Below are 20222 nucleotides of genomic sequence, written 5' to 3'. Positions count from 1 at the left end.
TAAAGCAGTACCCTACCCCCAATTTTTTTTTTTTTTAAATAAGCTCTACGTCCAGTGCTCTGAGGCTTGAATTCATGAACTCGAGATGAAGAATCGCATGCTCTACCAACTGAGCTAGCGTGGTGCCCCTAAAGCAGCCTTGTTTTTTACTACTAAAAAGGATTGTTTTTGTTTTATGTCTAAGACCAAAGTTCTTATTTATATAGATGGTATGTAAAGGTATGTAGAAGGTATATAAAATGGGCAATCCACATTTCCTGCTGCTCTGCAGTTTTCTGATCCATTCATGGTATGGGGATTAAAGTCTACAAATTCTTTTTCCCCTCTCCTTTTTGGTTGTTGTAGTTGACATACAGTATTATATTTCTGGTGTACAACATAGTGATCTGACAATTACATACAGTATGTCATGCTTATGATATTAAGTGTAGTCACAATGGTCAAATAGCGAAAATAACCCAATTATCCCTTTTTCCCTTTTTTTATTGTGGTAAAATATATATAACATAAAATTTGTTATTTTACCATTTTTAAGTTTGCAAAATAAGTGGCATTAATTATGCTTACACTGTCGTGCAATGATCACCACTGTTTTCAGTTGGAAACTTTTTCATTACCCTCAGCCAGACTCTATAACCACCATTTAACAGTAATTCCCTATTCCTTCCTTCACCCACCCTCTTGTAACTACTACTGGACTTTCTTTCTTCATAAATTTGACTTCTGTTTACCTCATATAAGTTGAATCATAAAATATTTGCCCTTTTGTTTCTGGTTTATTTCACTTAGCATAATATTTTCAAGATTCATCTGTGTTGTAGCATGTTGTAGCATTCATGACTTTGTGTGGTTGAATAACATTCATTTATATGTATACACCACATTTTGTTTATCCATTCATTTTTTGATGGATAATTGGGTTGTTCTCACTATTTGGCCATTGTGAATAATGCTTCTATGAGCATAGGCATGCAAGTTTCTATTTGAGCTCCTGTGTTCATTTTTCTAGGATTGGAATTGCTGGGTCATGGTAATTCTGCGTTTAACTTTTTGAGGAACTACCAAAATGTTTTCGACAACTGCTGCTGCACTATTTTACATTCCCACCAGCAATGTGTGAGGGTTCCAGCTTCTCCATGTCCTCAGCAACACTTGTTATTTTCTATTTTGTTCTGTTTTGATTGTAGACATCCTAGTAGGTATGAGTGGTTTTTCATTGTGGTTTTGATTTGCATTTCTCTTATGAATAGTGATGCTGAGCATCCTTTCATGTGCTTATTGGCTACTTGTATATCTTCTTTGGAGAAATATCTAATCAAGTTCTTTGCCTGGTTTTTAATGAATTGTTTTAATTGATTGTCTTTTTGTTGTTAAAAAGGTCTACTACTTTTTTTTTTTTTAAAGATTTTATTTATTTATTTGACAGAGATAGAGACAGCCAGCTAGAGAGGGAACACAAGCAGGGGGAGTGGGAGAGGAAGAAGCAGGCTCATAGCGGAGGAGCCTGATGTGGGGCTCGATCCCATAACGCCGGGATCACGCCCTGAGCCGAAGGCAGGCGCTTAACCGCTATGCCACCCAGGCGCCCCAAAAAGGTCTACTACTTTTTAACCCTGCTTTTTTTGGTCTGCATGTGTTTGTTTTATCCTACATTTCTTTAGAATTCTGGCCACAGTGTAAGAAGAAAACACTGTTTTGTAATAAGGTTTATTTTTTAATTATTTTATTTTATTTTTTACTATTTTTTTTTTAAGATTTTATTTATTTGAGAGAGAGAGCAAGAACAAGTCTGGGGGGAGGGGGAGAAAGACAGAGGGAGAGGGAGCCCGATGTGGGACTTGATCCCAGGACCCCGGGATCATGACCTGAGCTGAAGGCAGATGCTTAACTGACTGAGCCACCCAGGCGCCCCTTATTTATTTATTTATTTTTAAAGATTTTATTTATTTATTTGTCAGAGAGAGATAGAGTGTACACGTGCACACAAGCAGGGGGAGCTGCAGGCAGAGGGACAAGCAGGCTCCCCGATGAGCAAGTAGATTGATCCTAGGACCCTGGGATCCTAGGACCCTAGGACCTGAGCCGAAGGCAGATAACTTAACTGACCGAGCCACCCAGGCGTCCCAAGGTTTCTTTTTTTAAAAGCAGCTTTAATTAGATAAAATTCACATACCATACAATTCATTGGTCTTTATTATATTCACAGTTTTACAACGATCACCAAGATCCATTTTAGAACATTTTCATCACTCCAGAAAGAAATCTCATATATATTACTAGTTCTCCATTTTTCTCCAAATCTCTCAGCGCTTTGCAACCTCTGATCTTTTTTCTGTCTCTTTAGATTTGCCTTTTAGGGACATTTCATATAAACAGAATCATACATTCATCATACTTGTAGCTTTTTGTGACTGGCTTTTTCCAGTTAGTATAATGTACTCAAGGCTCACCCATGTTTTAGCGTGTATCAATAATTTATTTCTTTTTATTGCCAAATTTATTAGTTTTCTATTGCTGCTATAACAAGTTACCACAAGTTTAGTGGCTTAAAAGAACACAAATCTATTATAATTCTGTAGGTCAGAAGTCCAAAACAGGTCTTTCTGGGCTAAGATCAAGGTGTTGGTTTAGAAAATCTGAGAGGCTCCTTGAAATATTGCTAGAACTGATACATGAATTCAGCAAAGTTGCAGGATATAAAGTCAATGTACAGAAATCTGTTGCATTTCTATACTCCAATAATGAAATAGCAGAAAGAGAAATCAAGGAATTGATCCCATTTACATTTGCACCAATAACTGTAAGATACCTAGGAATAAACCTAATCAAAGAGGTAAAAGATCTCTACTCTGAAAACTATAGAACACTTTTGAAAGAAATTGAAGACACAAAGAAATGGAAAAATATTCCATGCTTATGGATTGGAAGAACAAATATTGTGAAAATGTCTATTCTACCTATGCATTCAGTACAATTGCTATCAAAGTAACACCAGCATTTTTCACAGAGTTAGAACAAACAGTTCTAAAATTTGTATGAAACTAGAAAAGACCCTGAATAGCCAAAATAATGTTGAGAAAGAAAACCAAAGTTGGAGGCATCAAATTCTGGACTTCAAGCAGTATTACAAAGCTGTAATCATCAAGACAATTTGGTACTGGCACCAAAACAGACACATAGGTCAATGGAACAGAATAGAGAACCTGGAAATGGACCCACAACTCTGTGGTCAGCTAATCTTCAACAAAGCAGGAAAGAATATCCATTGGGAAAAAGTTTCTTTTACAAATGGTATTGGGAAAACTGAATAGCAACATGCAAAAGAGTGAAACTGGACCACATTCTTATATCATATACAAAAATAAATTCAAAATGGATGCAAGACTTAAATGTGAGACAGGAATCCATCAAAATCCTAGAGGAGAACACGGGCAGCAACCTCTTTGACTTCTGACATAGCAACTTCTTACTGTACACATCTCCAGAGGCAAGGGAAATAAAAGCAAAAATGAACTATTGGGACTTCATCAAGATGAAAAGTTTCTGCACAGCAAATGAAATAATGAATGAAACTAAAAAGCAGCCTATGGAATGGGAGAAGATATTTGCAAAAGGTGTTGGCAGAGCTGCATTCATTTCTGGAGGTTTTAGGGGAGAATCTGTTTCCTTTGTCTTTTCTAGGTTTGATAGGCCACCTGCATTTTTTTTTTGCCCTTTAATTTTCAAAGCCAGCAATGACAGTTTCAGTTCTCATGTTACTATGTCTCTGGTTCTCTCAAACTGGGATCATTTGATTAGATTGCGCTGACCTGGGTAAGCCAGGACAGTCTCTCCATTTCAGGAGAGATTACTTTAAGTACATCTTAATTACATCTACAAAATTCTTTTTCCTTGTGACATATTTATAGATCTGGGGAGTATAGGCATCTTTGGGAAGCATTATTCTGCCTACCCTACTGTATAATATTGTATTAATATACCACATTTTATTTATCCATCAGTTGACAGGCATTTGGATTGTTTCCCCGTTTCAAATTATGAGTTATTAATAATGCTTCTGAACATTTGTGTACAAGTTTTTGCATAGACATGTGTTTTCATTTCTCTTGGGTACATTCCTAGGTGTTGAATTGCTGGATCAACTCTGTGTTTAACCTTTCATTAATGAACTGCCAGACTCTTCCAAGGGGCTGCAGACTTTTCGTTCCCACCATCATTTAATGTATTAATTAATTAATTAATGTAATAATTAATGTATTTAATTTTCTCCACATCCTTGTCAACACTTATTATTATCTTTTTGATTGTAGCCATACTAGTGGGTGAAGTAGTATCTCGTTTGCAGTTTTGATTTGTGCGTCACTGGTGGCTAATGTTGTTGAGCATCTTTACATGTGCTTTTTGGCCATTTGTATATTTTCTTTGGATTATTCAGATCCTTTGACCTTTGTGTGTGTGTGTTTTTAAAGATTTATTTATTTACTTTTGGGGGGCGGCAGAGAGAGAGAGAGAGAGAGAGACTTTCCAGCAGAGTCCATGCTGAGCACAGAGTCCAATGTGAAGCTCAATCCCAGCACCCTGAGATCATGACCTGAGCCGAAACCAAGAGTTGGATGTTTAATTGATTGAGCCACCCAGGTGCCCCCAGATCCTTTGACCTTTGTAAAATTGTATTATTTGCTTTTTGTTATAGAGTTGTAAGAGGGTTTTTTTTTTTAAAAGATTTTTTAAAAATTTAATTCTAATTTAATTTAATTTTTATTTTTTATTAATCCCTACACCTAACATGGGGCTTGAATTCACAACCCTGAGATCATGAGTCCCATGCTCCATTAACTGAGCCAACCAGGCACCCCAAGAGTGTTATTTAAAAAAATATACTCTAGATACGGGTCCCTTATCAGATACATTATTTGCAAATATTTTCTCCCATTCTGTTGGTTATTCACTTTCTTGATATTATCTTTTGCACCACAGAAGTTTTAAATTTGCTTAAGTCTGATTTTTCTGGTTTTTTTGGTGTTGGTACTTATGATTTTGGTATTATATCTAAGAAGGTTATGAAGAGTTACTCCTGTATTTTATTTTGTTAATTAACTTATTTTTTAGAGAGGGAGGGTGGGGGCAGAGGGGAGAGAGAGTCTTAAGCAGGCTCCACTCCCAAACGTGGGACTCAATCTCATGACCCTGAGATCATGACCTGAGCTGAAACCAAGAGTCAGGTGTTTAACCAACTGAGCCACCTGAGCACACCTGTATTTTATTTTATTTTATTTTATTTTATTTTATTTTATTTTATTTTATTTTATTTTATTTTTTTAAACTGATTTGTTTTTTGGGGTGTCTGGCTGGCTCAGCTCAGTCTTTAGAGCATGTGATTCTTGATCTCAGGGTCATGAGTTTGAGCCCAATGTTGGGTGTAGAGATTACTTAAAAATAAAATCTTAAAAAAAAAACTAATTTGTTTTTTATTCGGCTGTGATTGACATACAGCATTATGTTCAGGTGTACGACATAATGGTTTGAGATTTGTAGATATTGTGAAATGATCACTCAGTGTGTCTTTGTAGTTTTAGTTCTTACATTTCAGTCTGTGTCCCATTTTTGAGTTCATTTTTATGTGTGGTGTGAGGTAGGGGTCCAATTTCATTCTTTTGTACATGGATACCTTATTGTTCCAGGATGTTAAAAAGACTCTTTACCCATTAATCATTTTGACACCCTTTTCTTAAGGTTAATTTTTTGATGTAGATTCTAAGGACTAGTTTGAGACCAAAACCATTGATTTACTCTTTTCTTCTTTTAATTCTATCAGGAAACTGAATAGTTACTTTTAAAAAGTAGGCATTTTTGAAGTAGGCATTTTTGAAATTTTACAGCTATTTTAAGCAAGGCAACGTGAGAAACCTTAGTAGTTCACTCTATCTTCTCCTTAATCTATTCCATTCCTAAATTTTTGCTCTTAAATTATTTCTCATCATCTTAGATGAAAATAGTATTGTTTTGGTAACTTCAGGGGTTTTTATTTGTTTGGTCTGATATATACAAAATCTGGAACAAATTGAGTGTCAAAATAAATATGCTAACTGGTAGTAATTCATTGAATTATATAGGGGTCTGAATCTATACTAATATAAGTGAAATATGTGGGGAAAAGAGTAAGCTCTTTCTTAAATTGGAATGCTAAATCATAATAATATAAGTGATGGTGTTAGAAAATATCAGTGAGTGCCATAAGTTGCTAAGAAGTAGATCTTAAAAGTTCTCATCACAAGAAAAAAATTTTGTAACTATGTGTGGTGATGGATTTAACTAGACTTATTGTGGTGCTCAGTTTGCAATATATACAAATACTGAATCATTACTGTTGTACACTTGAAACTAATGTTTTGTGTCAATTAAACCTCAATTAAAAAGAAGTTTAGGCATATCTGTCTTAAGCCAGGGCTGAAGAGAAAACTGCTTTTGGTACTCCAATTAAAGGAGCTTGTTAGCACACAATAATATTTGCTTATGAATGATTTCTGGGGATAAAGGAGGGCTTTTAAGTTGTATATTTATTACACGGGAACACTTAACCACCTACAGTATGCTAGGATTTTAAAATGGAATTAAGACATTTACTATTAGTGTGCTCTGTAACAAAGAGTTTGCATAATGGTTCTCAATCCATGGGACAGAATCTGTGTAATTCTTACAACAATCTAAGGGACTGGTCAGTATGAATTCTAGAAGGAAGTTTGAAGTGTGGAGAACCATAAATGTCACTACCTCCTAGATGTGTGGACGTTGGGTAGAACCACTTTATGTTCTTGCTCACCTGTCTTGCTTTCTGTAGCAGTTGTTGGCATTAGACAGGTATTGGTGTTGTCTATAAAAAAAATTCAATAGATACCAAAACTAGTGGGTGAATGTTAAAGGAAATAGGATGTATATATATGTATATGTATTTATGTGTGTATATATATATATATCTTAATCTATTAATTAATTTTTTAAAAATAGGCTCCATGCCCAGGGTGGAGCCCAACATGGGGCTTGAACTCACAACTCTGAGATCAAGACCTGAGCTGAGATCAAGAGTCAGGCACTTAACTGAGTCACCCAGGCACCCCCAGGGTATTTGAATACACTCAAGCATCTCCTCACAATATACTTTTAAAAATCACAAAGGGGAAAATACTAACTTTGCAGGGAGACCTAGCAGATACCACCTTTATCAAGTATATACTTACAGTAATGGGACAAATGGATACTATGTGCTTCTTGATATGATGAACTCTAGTATTTCTGTCCAAATCTCATAACCCGAAGCTAATTATAAGGAAACATCAGACAGTCTATATTGGGACATTCTACGAAATAATTGGCTTGTACTCTTTAAAATAGTCAAAGTCCCAAAAGACAAGTAAAGGTTAAGGAATTCTAGATTAGAGACTACAGAAATATGCTTACTAAGTGTAATATATGATCTGGGATTGGATCCTGGCTCAGGGAAAAATCTACAAAAGACATTATTGGGAAAAGTGACTGAATTTGAATATGGACTGTGGGTTAGATAATATACCAGTAATAAATCTTGATTTTTATAATTTTACTGTGATTGTGAAAGAATGTCATTGCTCTTTGGAAACACATCTTGAAATATTTAGAGGTAAAGGAGCACAATGTCTCCAGCTTAATCTCAGATATTAATATACATAGACAGACACATATACAGAAAGAGAGGGAGAGGGAAGAAGGGAAAACAAATGGAGCAAAATGTAAACAAATGGTAAATCTGGGTAAATGCTATCTGGGATTTCCTTGTATTATTTCTGTAATGTTTCTTTAAGTTTGAAATTATGTAAAAATAAACTTATGGCCTTCATTAGTTTATTGTTATGACTTACTTCAAAATCTTACAAGATAGGTTTTTTGAATGCCTCTGAAATTTATTTTAATAAATATTTATAGGGATATGACAACTATGTCTATTATTGTGAATCATATTTAAAAAGATTCAGGGGTGTCAGGGTGGCTCAGTGGTTGAAAGACCAACTCTTGATTTTGGCTCAGGTCATGATCTCAGGGTCGTGGGGTCAAGCCTGCATTGGTCTTCCTGCTCAATGGGGAGTCTGCTTGGGATGCTCTCTCTCCCTGTCTCCCCATTCACATGCATGCTCTTTCTCTCTCTTTCAAATAAATCTTTAAACAAATTTAAACATATACTCTGGTAGGCAGAAAAATGGACCTCGAAAAACATCCATGTTTTAATCCTTGGAACCTGTGAATATGTTACTTTATGTGGCAAAAGGAACTTGGACTAAGTGATCAATGTTAAAGACCTTGAGATTGGGAGGTTATCCTGGCTTACCTGGGTGTTCCCAATATAATGACAAAGGTTCGTAAAAGTGGAAGAGGGAGACAAGAGAGTGTTAGATGTTGTTATGGAAGCAGGGTCAGAGAGATGCAGAGTAGCTGTCTTTGAGGATGGAGGAAGGGGACCACAAGCCAAGAAATGTGGGTGACTTAGAAATTTGTAAAGATAAGGAAATGTATTCTCCCCAGAGCTTCAGAAAGGGGTGCATCCCTACTGACCACCTTGATTTTAGCCCAGTAAGACCCGAGTCAGAGTTCTAACATACAGAATTACAGAACTTTGCATTGCCTTAAATTTGTGGTAATTTGTCACAGCAGCAATGGAAAACTAATACATGTACAAAAATAGAGAAAATAGAATATATATTTTATTTATTTATATATATTTTTAGAATATATATTTAAAAAAAACCCTTACGTACCATTATTTAGTTTCAACAGTCATCAATTCATGACCAATCTTATTTCATTTTTACCTGTTCAACTCCTTCCCCAGTTCTTCCCTACTCATTATTTTTTTTAAAGTTTTTATTTTATTTTGAAAGATTTTAGTTTTAAGTAATCTCTACACCCAACATGGGGCTCAAATTTACAACCCTGAGATTAAGAGTCACGTGCTTTGCGGAATGAGCCAGCCAGGTGCCCCTTAAGTTTTTATTTTAATCACTTAGTGCTCATCATGACACGTATACTCCTTAATCACCATTATCTATTTCACCCATCCTTCTATACCCCCCCTCTGGTAACAGTTTGTTCTCTGTAGTTAAGGGTCTGTTTCTTGGTTTGTCTCTTGCTCTTTTTATTCTCCTTCGCTCATTCGTTTTGTTTCTTAAATTCCACATATGAGTGAAATCATATGGTATTTGTCTTTCTCAGATTAACTTATTTCACTTAGCTTTATACTCTCTTCTCCATCCATGTCGTTGCAAATGGCAAGATTTCATTCTTTTTCATGGCTGAATAATCCATTGTATACATATACCACATCTTCTTTATCCATTCATCAGTTGATGGACACTTGGGCTGCTTCCATATCTTGGATATTGTAAATAATGCTGCTATAAGCATGGGGGGTGCATGTATCCCTTTGAATTAGTTTTTTTGTATTCTTTGGTTAAATACCTAGTAGTGCAATTACTGGATCACAAGGTAGTTCTATTTTTAACTTTTTTTTTAAATTTAAAATTTTATTAGAGAGAGAAATGTGTGTGCGTGTGTGAACACAAGTGGGGGGGAGGGGCAGAAAGCGAAGGAGAAGCAGAATCCTTACTGAGTGTGGAGCCCAATGTTGGGCTCAGTCTCAGGACCCCAGGATCATGACCTAAGCTGAAGGCAGCCACTTAACCGACTGAGCTGCCCAGGTGCCCCTATTTTTAACTTTTCGAGGAACCTCCATACTGTTTTCCAGTGGCTGCACTAATTTGCATTCCCACCAATAATACAAGAGGGTTCCTTTTTCTTCACATCCTTACCAACATCTGTTGTTTCCTATGTTGTTGATTTTAGCCATTCTGACAGTTGTGAGGTGATAGCTCATTGTAATTTTGTTTTGCATTTCCCTGATGATGAATGATGATGAGCATCTTTTCATGTCTGTTGGCCATCTGTATGTCTTCCTTGGAGAAGTGTCTGTTCATGCCTTTTGCCCATTTTTTAATTGGAATATTTGTTTTTGGGGTATTGTATAAGTTTTTTAATATATTTTGGATACTAACCCTTTATTGGATATGTCATTTGCAAATATCTTCTCTCATTCCGTAGGTTGCCTTTTAGTTCTGTTGGCTGTTTCCTTTGCTGTGGAGAAGCTTCTTATTTTAATTTAGTTCCAATTTATTTTTGTTTCTGTTTCCCTTGCCTCAGGGGACCTATCTAGAAAAAGGTTCCTATGACCAGTGTCAGAGAAATTACTGCCTGTGCTATCTTCTAGGACTTTTATGGTTTCAGGTCTCACATTTAGGTCTTTAATCCTTTTTTGAGGGGAGAAGGGGAGTTGTAGAGAGAATCTTAAGCAGGCTCCATGCCCATCATGGAGCCCAATGGGTGGCTCAGTCTCACAACTCTGAGATCATGACCTGAGCTGAAATCAAGAATCAGATACTTAACTGACTGAGCCATTCAGGAGCCCCTCCATTTTGAATTTATTTTTGTGTATGGTGTAAGAAAGTGGTCCAGTTTCATCTTCTGCATGTTGCTGTCCAGTTTTCCCAGCATCGTTTGTTGAAGAGACTGTCTTTTTCCCATTGGATAGTCCTTCTTGCTTTTTTGAAGATTAATTGACCATATAGTTCTGGGTTTATGTCTGGATTTTCTATTCTGTTCCATTGATCTATGTGTCTGTTTTTGTGCCGGTACCATACTGTTTTGATTACTACAGCTTTGTAATATAACTTGAAGTCTGGAATTGTGATGCCAGCTTTGCTTTTCTTTTTCAAGATTGCTTTGACTATTTGGTATCTTTTATAGTTCCATACAAATTTTAGTGTTCAAGTTCTGTGAAAAATGCTGTCAGTTTTTTGATAGGGATTGCATTAAATGTGTAGATTGTTTTGGGTAGTATAGACATTTTAACAATATTTGTTTTTCCAATCCATCTTTCCGTTTCTTTGTGTCGTCTTCATCTTCTTTCACCATTGTTTTATAGTTTTCAGAGTACAGGTCTTTCACCTCCTTGGTTAGGTTTATTCCTAAGTATCTCATAATTTTTGGTACAACATACTCATTATTTTGATGCCAGTCCCTGGAATAGCTTTTCATTTGTGAACAGTTTAATATTTGTCTCTAAACAACACAGTGACAGTATCACTATCCCACATAAAAAATGGAGAATATTTAAGTATTGATTTTAATATTGAGAAACTTGGCAAAAAAGGGCATGACTCTGAGAATGGCATGTTACAACATGTTTAAAAACTCTTCTGATATGTTGTTTAACATACACTATAATTATAAACGATTTTCATTCTGTTGTGTCTTTCAGCTTTTATAACATAATTAAAACTAGTTTAATAGTAAAAATTGGATTTTAAATTTATTTTAAAATATCTATTCCCTATTAAGATATAGAGAAACTGATAGTTTATATTTTAAATTAGGAATCTGTTATGTAAAAATATGGGAAATTAGATTTAATTTCTTCATTAAATACATATTTCCTTTTTTTAGGTTGTTGCAAGTAAGAATACCTTTCTCCAGTTACAAAATAACCCCAGAATATGCAGTTTAAATCTGCCTACTGAGGGAAATGCTAGAGAAGTTAATCATGGGCATAATTATAGTGGAAAACACTGTTCCAAAGCATCTGTAATGGCAACATTAGATCCACCTCATACAGGTAAGACTGCTTTTTATTGATTAGGTTTACACTTGACCAGTTGTAGTACAGTATAATTTAAATTGAGTGTTTCAAGAATGAATGATATATTTGAAAAGTGTTGTAACACCCCTAGATTGTTGAGAATGCAGATTTTTTTGGTCATAATTTCTTTAGTGATTGGATTAATAGCCATGTAATTCAAATCTTATACTTTATAGTAGGTTTCTAAGACTTTATTGTGAACTTGTTGGTCAAGTATGGTCTGTTCCTTAAGTACCAAAATAAATTCTGTTTAAAGATTTGATTTAAAAAAATTATAAAAACCATGATAGGGCGCCTTGCTGGCTCAGTCAGTAGACCCTATGACTCTTAAACTCAGGGTCATGAGTTCAAGCCCTACATTGGGCATAGAGCCTATTTAAAAAAAAAAATTAAGAACATGTTAACAGTACTAAGTTGGAGATGTGAACTTGAAAATGAGTAAAATTGAAATTAATAGTAGTTCATGGAGTACCTTCAAATCAGTTAGATTTGTATTATAAGGGTACATAACTGAAGGAGAACCAAGGACTTACAGATGCTCCCTCCCTGCATTGTTGAATTGAGTTAAAATACTGATTATGTTTTTTTATCTGTCAGAGATTAATATTTTAGAAGTAATTAAAACAATAAATAGGGTAGTTAACTGGTGTTTATTTGGCCTTCTGAAAGACAACCTAAGACTACATTTTTCCAAATGACATTCATTTTTTGGTTGAATAAACAGATTCAGGAAGAGAGCACCATCTGCTGGTCTGTAGAAGAGTAATTGTCATCCTTAAGATACCAGTGCAAATCAGTAAGATTCCTTAAGCACTTAACCTTTTGAAGGAAGTTCTTGAGGTTTGTGAGGATTGATAAATTTTACCTATGAATGGGTTCATTTCTTGTTGGGGGAGAAAGGAATTCTGTGTTTTCCCAACTGACTAGGATTCTTAGTTTCATTTATGTGTTCTTTATAATTTTTTGAAAGCTGTGACTGGTGTCAGGACAAAGTTGAGAAGCACTTTTGGAACTGGATGTAGGGATCTGAGATCCCTAAAGACAGCTTTGGGTATGTCTAGCTGCTTCACTGTCTCATTGATTTGCTCTCTTCTTATTTCTTTCTTCCTTGTCCCCATCCTCTTATTTTTCTTCCATCTTTAAGTGAATATCCTGTTTTCCCAGGTTTTCTTCTCTCTTGCTAAGCCTATGGCAGATAATGATCCATCTATGCCTCTTCCTTCTTCTATTATAGTAGCTAATCTCTTCACTAGAGAATGATATTTAGACTGTAATACATCCGTGTTACTGATTTGCTGCTTTATTTTTGTTCTACTATAGTTTTTCACTCTTTAACCTGCTAAATATGAGAAGGGAGTTAAGAGTTAAGATAAATGGAAGAGGGAGTTAATTTACTCAGCCTTTAATCCCTTAATCCCTTCTCTGATTTAGTACATTTACTGGACTGGAGAGCCTTTGCCAACCTCCTGACACCCTCTTGCCTCTCATTCAGAGAGAGGTTAATTGGGGAAAAGAACATTGTGAGAAACATCTTGGTTTTTATGGTGGATTACTGGAGAGGGATGTTTTATGGAGAAAAGCGTGGAGATGAGAGATCCATGTAGTATAATTCACTTTTTCACATCTTTTTAATCCTAATCTAATCTACCTTGAAGTGGGGTCCAAGCCTGTTTGTCCCAGTTAAAATATGTTCTCATTTCCCCCCATCGTCTTTTCATTTTGAAGAATTTCCTACATGTAGAGAAATTGAAAGAATAACCTAATTATCATCCTAAATACTACAGTTGTTAACCTTTTGCCTTCCTCCTTCCCCCCCATATGTCCATTTTTTTTCTGGATCATTTGAAAATAAGTTGCAGATGTTATGCCATATCATCCCTAAATACTTCGGCATGTATTTCTTAAAATTCCTTAATAATACATAATATTTAATATCCACTTCATCAGTAATATTATTTTTGCATAAGCTGGTGTAAATTTGGTTTCTTCCTCAACTGAAAGTGCCCTAATGAGTATATTTTCACTCCACTGAATTTCACTGGGCACTTTGGGTCTCTTTATAACTCTGTACCTTTGCAGATAATAGTCCTTGTGTGAGAATGAAAGTGTAGGTCTGATGTGGAGAACAAAGGCAGAAGAAAAAAAAAATTAAACTTTCTTACAGCCCATTGACAAGTATTTGGAACAGGCAGAGTGACCTTCCTCAAGGAAGGTCAACGTTAATACTTTGCTAAGGGCACAAGGCAACCTTAGCTTGACATTAGCCTGACATCCAGGATCCTGTAAGTCTTTAACATATTAAAATCCCTTTGGGGGCACCTGAATGACTTAGTTGGTTAAGCGACTGCCTTCGGCTCTGGTCATGATCCCGGAGTTGGAGTCGCAGGATTGAGTCCTGCATCGGGCTCCCTGCTCAGTAGAGAGTTTGCTTCTCCCTCTGACCCCCCTCTCGTGCTCTCTCTCTCTGTCTCTCCCAAATAAATAAATAAAATCTTAAAAAAAAATCCCTTTGGAAACTTCCTTTATCTTCCTTTATCCCCCTCCCAAGATACATGTTAGCAATCATCCTCCAAACATATGGTCCACTGATGTACATCTGAAGGTCTCATGACTAAGGTTTTACTAGACAGTAATAAATGACTTTTTCTAACAATAGCTAGCCCCTCAAGGTCCTGGAAGGCTTGCTTCCAAATTCCTTAGACATTACACTACCCCTAACCTTCTCCCAACTTGAAAGTATATGACTAGCCACTCTTCACAACCGAATTGCAGCTCCTTCTGCCCAGGGTCCTGTCCCTTTGCTCTAATAAAACCACCTTTTTGCACCAAAGACATCTCAAGAATTCTTTCTTGACTGGTTGCTCCTGGATCCCAACATTTCATATCAGGTCTACCACTAATGACTTCATCAATGGCTCAGGGTATATGCCTTTTTTGGAGGTTGTGCTAAAAGGACTCTCTTCTATCTTCTAAAAAAAATTTTTTTTTTTTTTGGGTCTTGTCTACAGCCTCTACTCTTTGCCTTGGCTTGGGAAAATTAAATGGTTGAATTGTGTCCTAAAAAGATGTGTTTTAAGTCCTAACCGCTGGTACCTGTGAATGTGACCTTATTTGTAAATAGGGTCTTTGCAGTTGTAATCAACTTAAGATAAGGTCATACTGTGTTAGGGTGGGGCCTAAATTTAATGGTTGGTGTCCTTATGAGGAGAAAAGGCCACATGTTGATGGAGGCAGAGATTGGAGTAATAACAGCTGCAAGCCCAGGGGCACCAAGGATTGTTGGCAACTGCCAGAAGCTAGAAAGAGGCAAAGAAGGATTCTCCCCTGGAATCTTCAGAGAAAGAGAAAGGCTTTGCTGACACCTTGATTTTGAACTTCTGGTCTCCAGATTTTGAGAGAATAAATTGTGTTGTTTTAAGCCACCTAGTTTTGGTATTTTGTTATGGCAGTCCTCAAAAATTAATACAGGAAGCCCTAGACCTCCTAATATTCTTAACAGTACTTTCTTTAGAAACAGAAAGAAGTTGTTTCATTCTTTCCGATTCCTTCTCTTTCTCTCTCAAACTGTTCAACCACACTGTCCTGTTTTATATTTTATTTATTTACCTGACTAAAGTGTGAATACAAAGGTGGGAACTTTCACTTGTTCAGGTTTTAAATCAAATAGTATGAATTCAAAAACATCTTGTGATTGAATGAAAGGATCTTGAAAAATTTGTAGTTAAGTCCCTTGGGTAAGTCCTTTGGCTCTGAAATGCTTCAGAGAAGTCAAGTGGTCAAGGAGAAGCTACTAGAATATTATAGTTTTCAGGGTTTGGTAATATTTGAGAGAACAGTTTCAAAAAATGGAACAAAAGTCATATTGTAGTAGATAACTAATGAGTGGAAATAGGCAAATGGAGTCACTAAATATAAGTAAATGAAGTATATAAAAATAAATTTGGTTGTGAAGGGAAGGAATAGTATCCTGAGAGAGAGCAGAGGACCAGAGAGGGTTTTGTTGTTGTTTTTTAAGATTTTATTTTTTTAAGTAATCTCTGCACCCAACATGGGGCTTGAATCCACAACCCTGAGATCAAGAGTTGCACGCTACTGACTGAGCCAGCCAGGCACCCCTGTTACTGTTTTTTAAAAGTAGTATGTTATAGGCTGTAAGGAATGAGATAGTGAAGAATATAAAAAGGGAGTGATAAAATCTCTGTCCTGTGTGGATATTACATAAGTGTTTTTCAATTGGGTCTGAAGTCCTAGAGAAGTGGTTGGGTGTCTTCTCAGGGGTTTATAAATTCTTGGAGAAGCTTAGAATTTTGTGTTTTCTTTTAGCTGATATGAATAAATGCATATAAGCATATGCTGGATCTTTTGCATGGCCACCTTATAATTGTAATAAGTTTTCATGCCTTCAAATGAGAACAGAGGTGAACAGGATGTGTTAGTGGTATACTCCTATCAAATGCAGGTTTTATATATTCCCTTAAGATGGTCAAACAGTTGGGGCACCTGGGTGGCTCAGTCAGTGAAGCTCAGGTCATGATCTCAGGGTCCTGGGATTGAGCCCCACGTTGGGCTCTCTGCTTAGTGGAGAGTCTGCTTCTCCCTCTCCTCCCTGCTCATGCTCTCTCGTTACCTCTCTCTTTCAAATAAATAAAAAAAAAAATCTTAAAAAAAAAAAGAAGGTGGTCAAATAATTGATCCATTGTTATGTCCTGTTGAAGAAGTTTCTTGGAAAAAACCTGCACCAAATCAGTGGATACCATATTAATGTTGTGAATAACAGTTTAATTTCGGTAGGACATCACTATCATATTAAATTTATGTGATTTTGAATTTTATTGGTTTCATATATATTTAGTTTATAAGTGTTTAATTTTTTTATTGTGATAAAATATGAATAACATAAAATTCACCATTTTAACTATTTTAAAGTGTAGAGTTCAGTGGCATTTAGCATATTTACAATGTTGTGCAACAGTTGCCACTATCTAATTCCAGTTTCATCATGCTAAAAGGAAACCTTGGACCAATGAAGCAGTCAGCTCTCCATTCTCCACTTGCTACATAGTTTCTGGCAACCACCAGTCTACTTTCTGTCTCTATGGATTTGCCTGTTTTGGATATTTCGTATGAATAGAATTATAATATGTAGTCCCTTATGACTTAAAAAAAAAAGTAATCCATCACATGGTAAGGAATTTAGAAGGCACGAAGAATATAGTAAAAAGACTCCCTTCCCTGATCCCTAGCCATCTAGTTCTCTTCTCCAGAGGCAAACCAGTTATCAGTTTTGGGGGTATCTTTTTTGAGATGTTCTATACATTTGAAAACATATTGTGTGTATATATGCTCCCCATACAAATGATTGTTCACTAGCTGCACTGTTCTATACATTGCATTTTTTACTCTAACAGTATATCTTACTGTAACAGTGTATCTTTTTGTCAGTACATTTAGAGCTATTTTATGCTTTCTTTTTTTAAAGATTTATTTATTTTATGGGACGCCTGGGTGGCTCAGTTGGTTAAGTGTCTGTCTTTGGCTCAGGTTATGATCCCAGGGTCCTGGGATCGAGTCCTGTATTGGGCTTCTTGCTCAACAGGGATCCTGCTTCTCCCTCTGCCTGCTGCTCCCCCTGCTTGTGCTCTCTCTTTCTCTCTGACAAATAAATAAATAAAACCTTTAAAAAATATTAAGATTTATTTATTTTAGGGAGAGAGAGAGTGTGTGCACTAGCGAGGAAGGGGGAGAGGCAGAGGGAGAGTATCCTCAAGCAGACCCCCTGCTGAGTTCAGAGCCAGACATCTGCTACTTAATTGAGCCACTCGGGCGCCCCATTGAACTACCTCATGTTTTTAAAAGCTATTATGGGGCGCCTGGGTGGCTCAGTTGTTAAGCATCTGCTTTCGGCTCAGGGCGTGATCCCGGCATTCTGGGGTTGAGCCCCACATCAGGCTCCGCTGCTGGGAGGCTGCTTCTTCCTCTCCCATTCCTCCTGCTTGTGTTCCCTCTCTCGCTGGCTCTCTCTCTCTCTGTCAAATAAATAAATAAAATCTTTAAAAAAAACAGCTATTAATATTTCATCATTATGGATATGCCAAATGTACTTAACCAGTGCTTTATTAAAGGATATTTATGTTATTTGGGATCTTTTGTTTTTACAAGCAAAGCTACAATTAATGTCTATATATTATATACATGTGAGAATATATCCATAGGATAAATACCTTGAAGTTAGGGTACTGGTTTTAAGTTGTGTGCATTTATCATTTTGATGGATAATGATGAATTGCCCTCTGCAGAGGTTAGAAGTTTATTCTTCCACCAGCAATGTATGAGCAATGCATATATCATTTATTGTGATGCTCAATCTATATATGAGTATATACTTATGCTTTTTGATATTTGATAATCTAATTGTCAGAAAATCTTATTTTGTTGTGCCTTTTTTTAAAAAGAATTATTTATTTTAGCGTGTACATCCATGCGGGGCGGGGGGCAGTGGGAGAGGGAGACAGAATCTCAAGCAGACTCCCGCTGAGCTTGGGTCTCGATCTCACAACCCTGAGATCATGACCTGAGCCAAAATCAAGAGTTGGATGCTTAACCAGCTGAGTCTGTTGTGCCTTTTAAGTTAAATTTTTAATGTTATATTTTGAGAATGTTTCAAACTTACAGAAAAATTCAAGAATGGTACAAAGAACTTCCACAAATTTTACTGCATTCTTGTGTGTAATTTTTCTGAACCAATTGAGAATAACTTACTGACATGATGCTCCATCACTCTATAAATTCTTCAGTCTGTATTTCCTAAACAAGGGCAGGATTCTATATAATAAAGTACAACAGTGCAACCATCAGACAGGAAATTAACTTTGATACAGTACTACCCTCTGACCCACAGATCCTTCAGTTTTCTCCTCTTGTCCCAGTGATGTCCTTCATATCAAAAATGAATTTAAAAAATGGATAAGTAAACATTTTTTCCTACTATTCAAGGCTTATGTTGTATTTAGTTGTCCTTTTAGTCTCTTTTAATCTAGAACAGTTTTTTATTTTTATTTTATTTACTTTTTAATATTTTATTTATTCATTTGACAGACAGAGAGCACAAGCCAGGGAGTGGCAGGCAGGGTGAGAGGGAGAAGCAGGCTCCCTGCTGATCAGGGAAGCCCTGATATAGGGCTCAATCCCAGTACCCTGGGATCATGACCTGAGCTGAAGGTAGACGCTTAAACTGAGCCACCCAGCGCCTCTGGAACAATTTTTTAGTCTTTGCTTCTCTATTGTGTAGAATTTTAACATGCTTAAAGAGTACAGGCCAATTATTTATTTATTTATTTTTAAAATTTTATTTATATGAGGGAGAGAGAGAAGAGAGAACACATGAGCAGGGGGAAGGGGCAGAGGAAGAGGGAGAAACAGACTCTCCACTGAGCAGGGAGCCCCACTTGCTGCTTGATCCTAGGACCCTAGGATCATGACCTGAGCCAAAGGCAGACTCTTAACCAACTGAGCCACCCAGGCGCCCCAGGCCAATCATTTATAGAATGTATTTCAGTCTGGGTTTGTCTGGTGTTTCTTTATGAATAGATTCAGGTATACATTTTTGGCAGGAATATCACAAAAGTAATTCTTGGTATAACATTAGGGGGCATATGATGTCAATTTATTCCATTCTTAGTGATATTAAGTTTGATTATTTAAACAAATTAGTGTCTGCCAAGTTTCTTCAATATAAAGTTATTATTTTTGCATTTGTACTTAATAAATATCTGTGGGGAGATCCTTTGAAACTATGTCAATATTTTGTATTTAATCAAATGTTCACCTAATAGTTTTAGCTTTCATTGATTCTTGCTTAATCATGATTGTTGAGATTTTCTAATTTCATCTGTATTTTTAGTTGGCATTCTGCTGTAAGCAAGAGCTCTTCCTTCTCATTTATTTGTTCATTAATTTTTGCAGATTCATCTTGAAGCACGTTTGAAATTACTAGGTATTATTCAGGACCATCTGTAGGAGATTGAGTTACCAAATTCTCTCCTGAATATTAGCATTGCCTACTCTTTTGTAAGACACAGCATGCATGGGAAAAGGCAACAATCAGATATACATACTGAACAGTAGTTCTTAATTAATATGGATTCTAGAGGGGTGTGTGTGTGTGTGTCTGTCTGTCTGTCTGTAGAGGAGGGTGTTTTGTAATGCCAAAAATTAAATCTCAGTATTATATGCTCCTTGATATCTGATAAAATCAGGAGGGTCTTGAATGGCCTAACTACAAGTTCTCTTCCCTACTCTGTTCCTGAGGATAAGATCCCCTAGCTAAACAACCCTCCTTATTAAATAGATCAGGTGCAGTTTCTGCTTATCTGTGAATAACAGCTTTCATTTCCCTGCCAGCTGCAGAATTATTTAAACAAGCCAATCACATCCTCTTCCAGGAGCCAGGGGACACCTTTTGGTACTGCAAAGCCCGCTTCCCGCAGCCCTTAATGGTTCACTTTGT

The 20222-nt window shown here is 36.3% G+C and overlaps 1 protein-coding gene across 3 annotated transcripts in view; it reads left to right on the top strand.

The window, feature by feature from the left end:
* The window catches only part of RAD54B (RAD54 homolog B), an 80553-nt gene that overhangs the window by 2028 nt on the left and 58303 nt on the right, over window positions 1–20222 (top strand). For 2 of the 3 annotated variants that reach the window (XM_057307746.1, XM_057307747.1), the window contains exons 3-4: window positions 11524–11692; window positions 12687–12767. In XM_057307746.1, coding sequence (XP_057163729.1) covers window positions 11524–11692; window positions 12687–12767 — 250 coding nt within the window. The remainder of the gene's footprint in view (window positions 1–11523; window positions 11693–12686; window positions 12768–20222) is intronic. The other variant, XM_026495720.4, reaches the window with a different exon arrangement.

Source organism: Ursus arctos, unplaced genomic scaffold (genome assembly GCF_023065955.2).
Source record: "Ursus arctos isolate Adak ecotype North America unplaced genomic scaffold, UrsArc2.0 scaffold_6, whole genome shotgun sequence".
In the NCBI taxonomy this organism is placed as follows: Eukaryota; Metazoa; Chordata; class Mammalia; order Carnivora; family Ursidae; genus Ursus; species Ursus arctos.
This window is presented reverse-complemented; position numbering and strand designations above follow the sequence as displayed.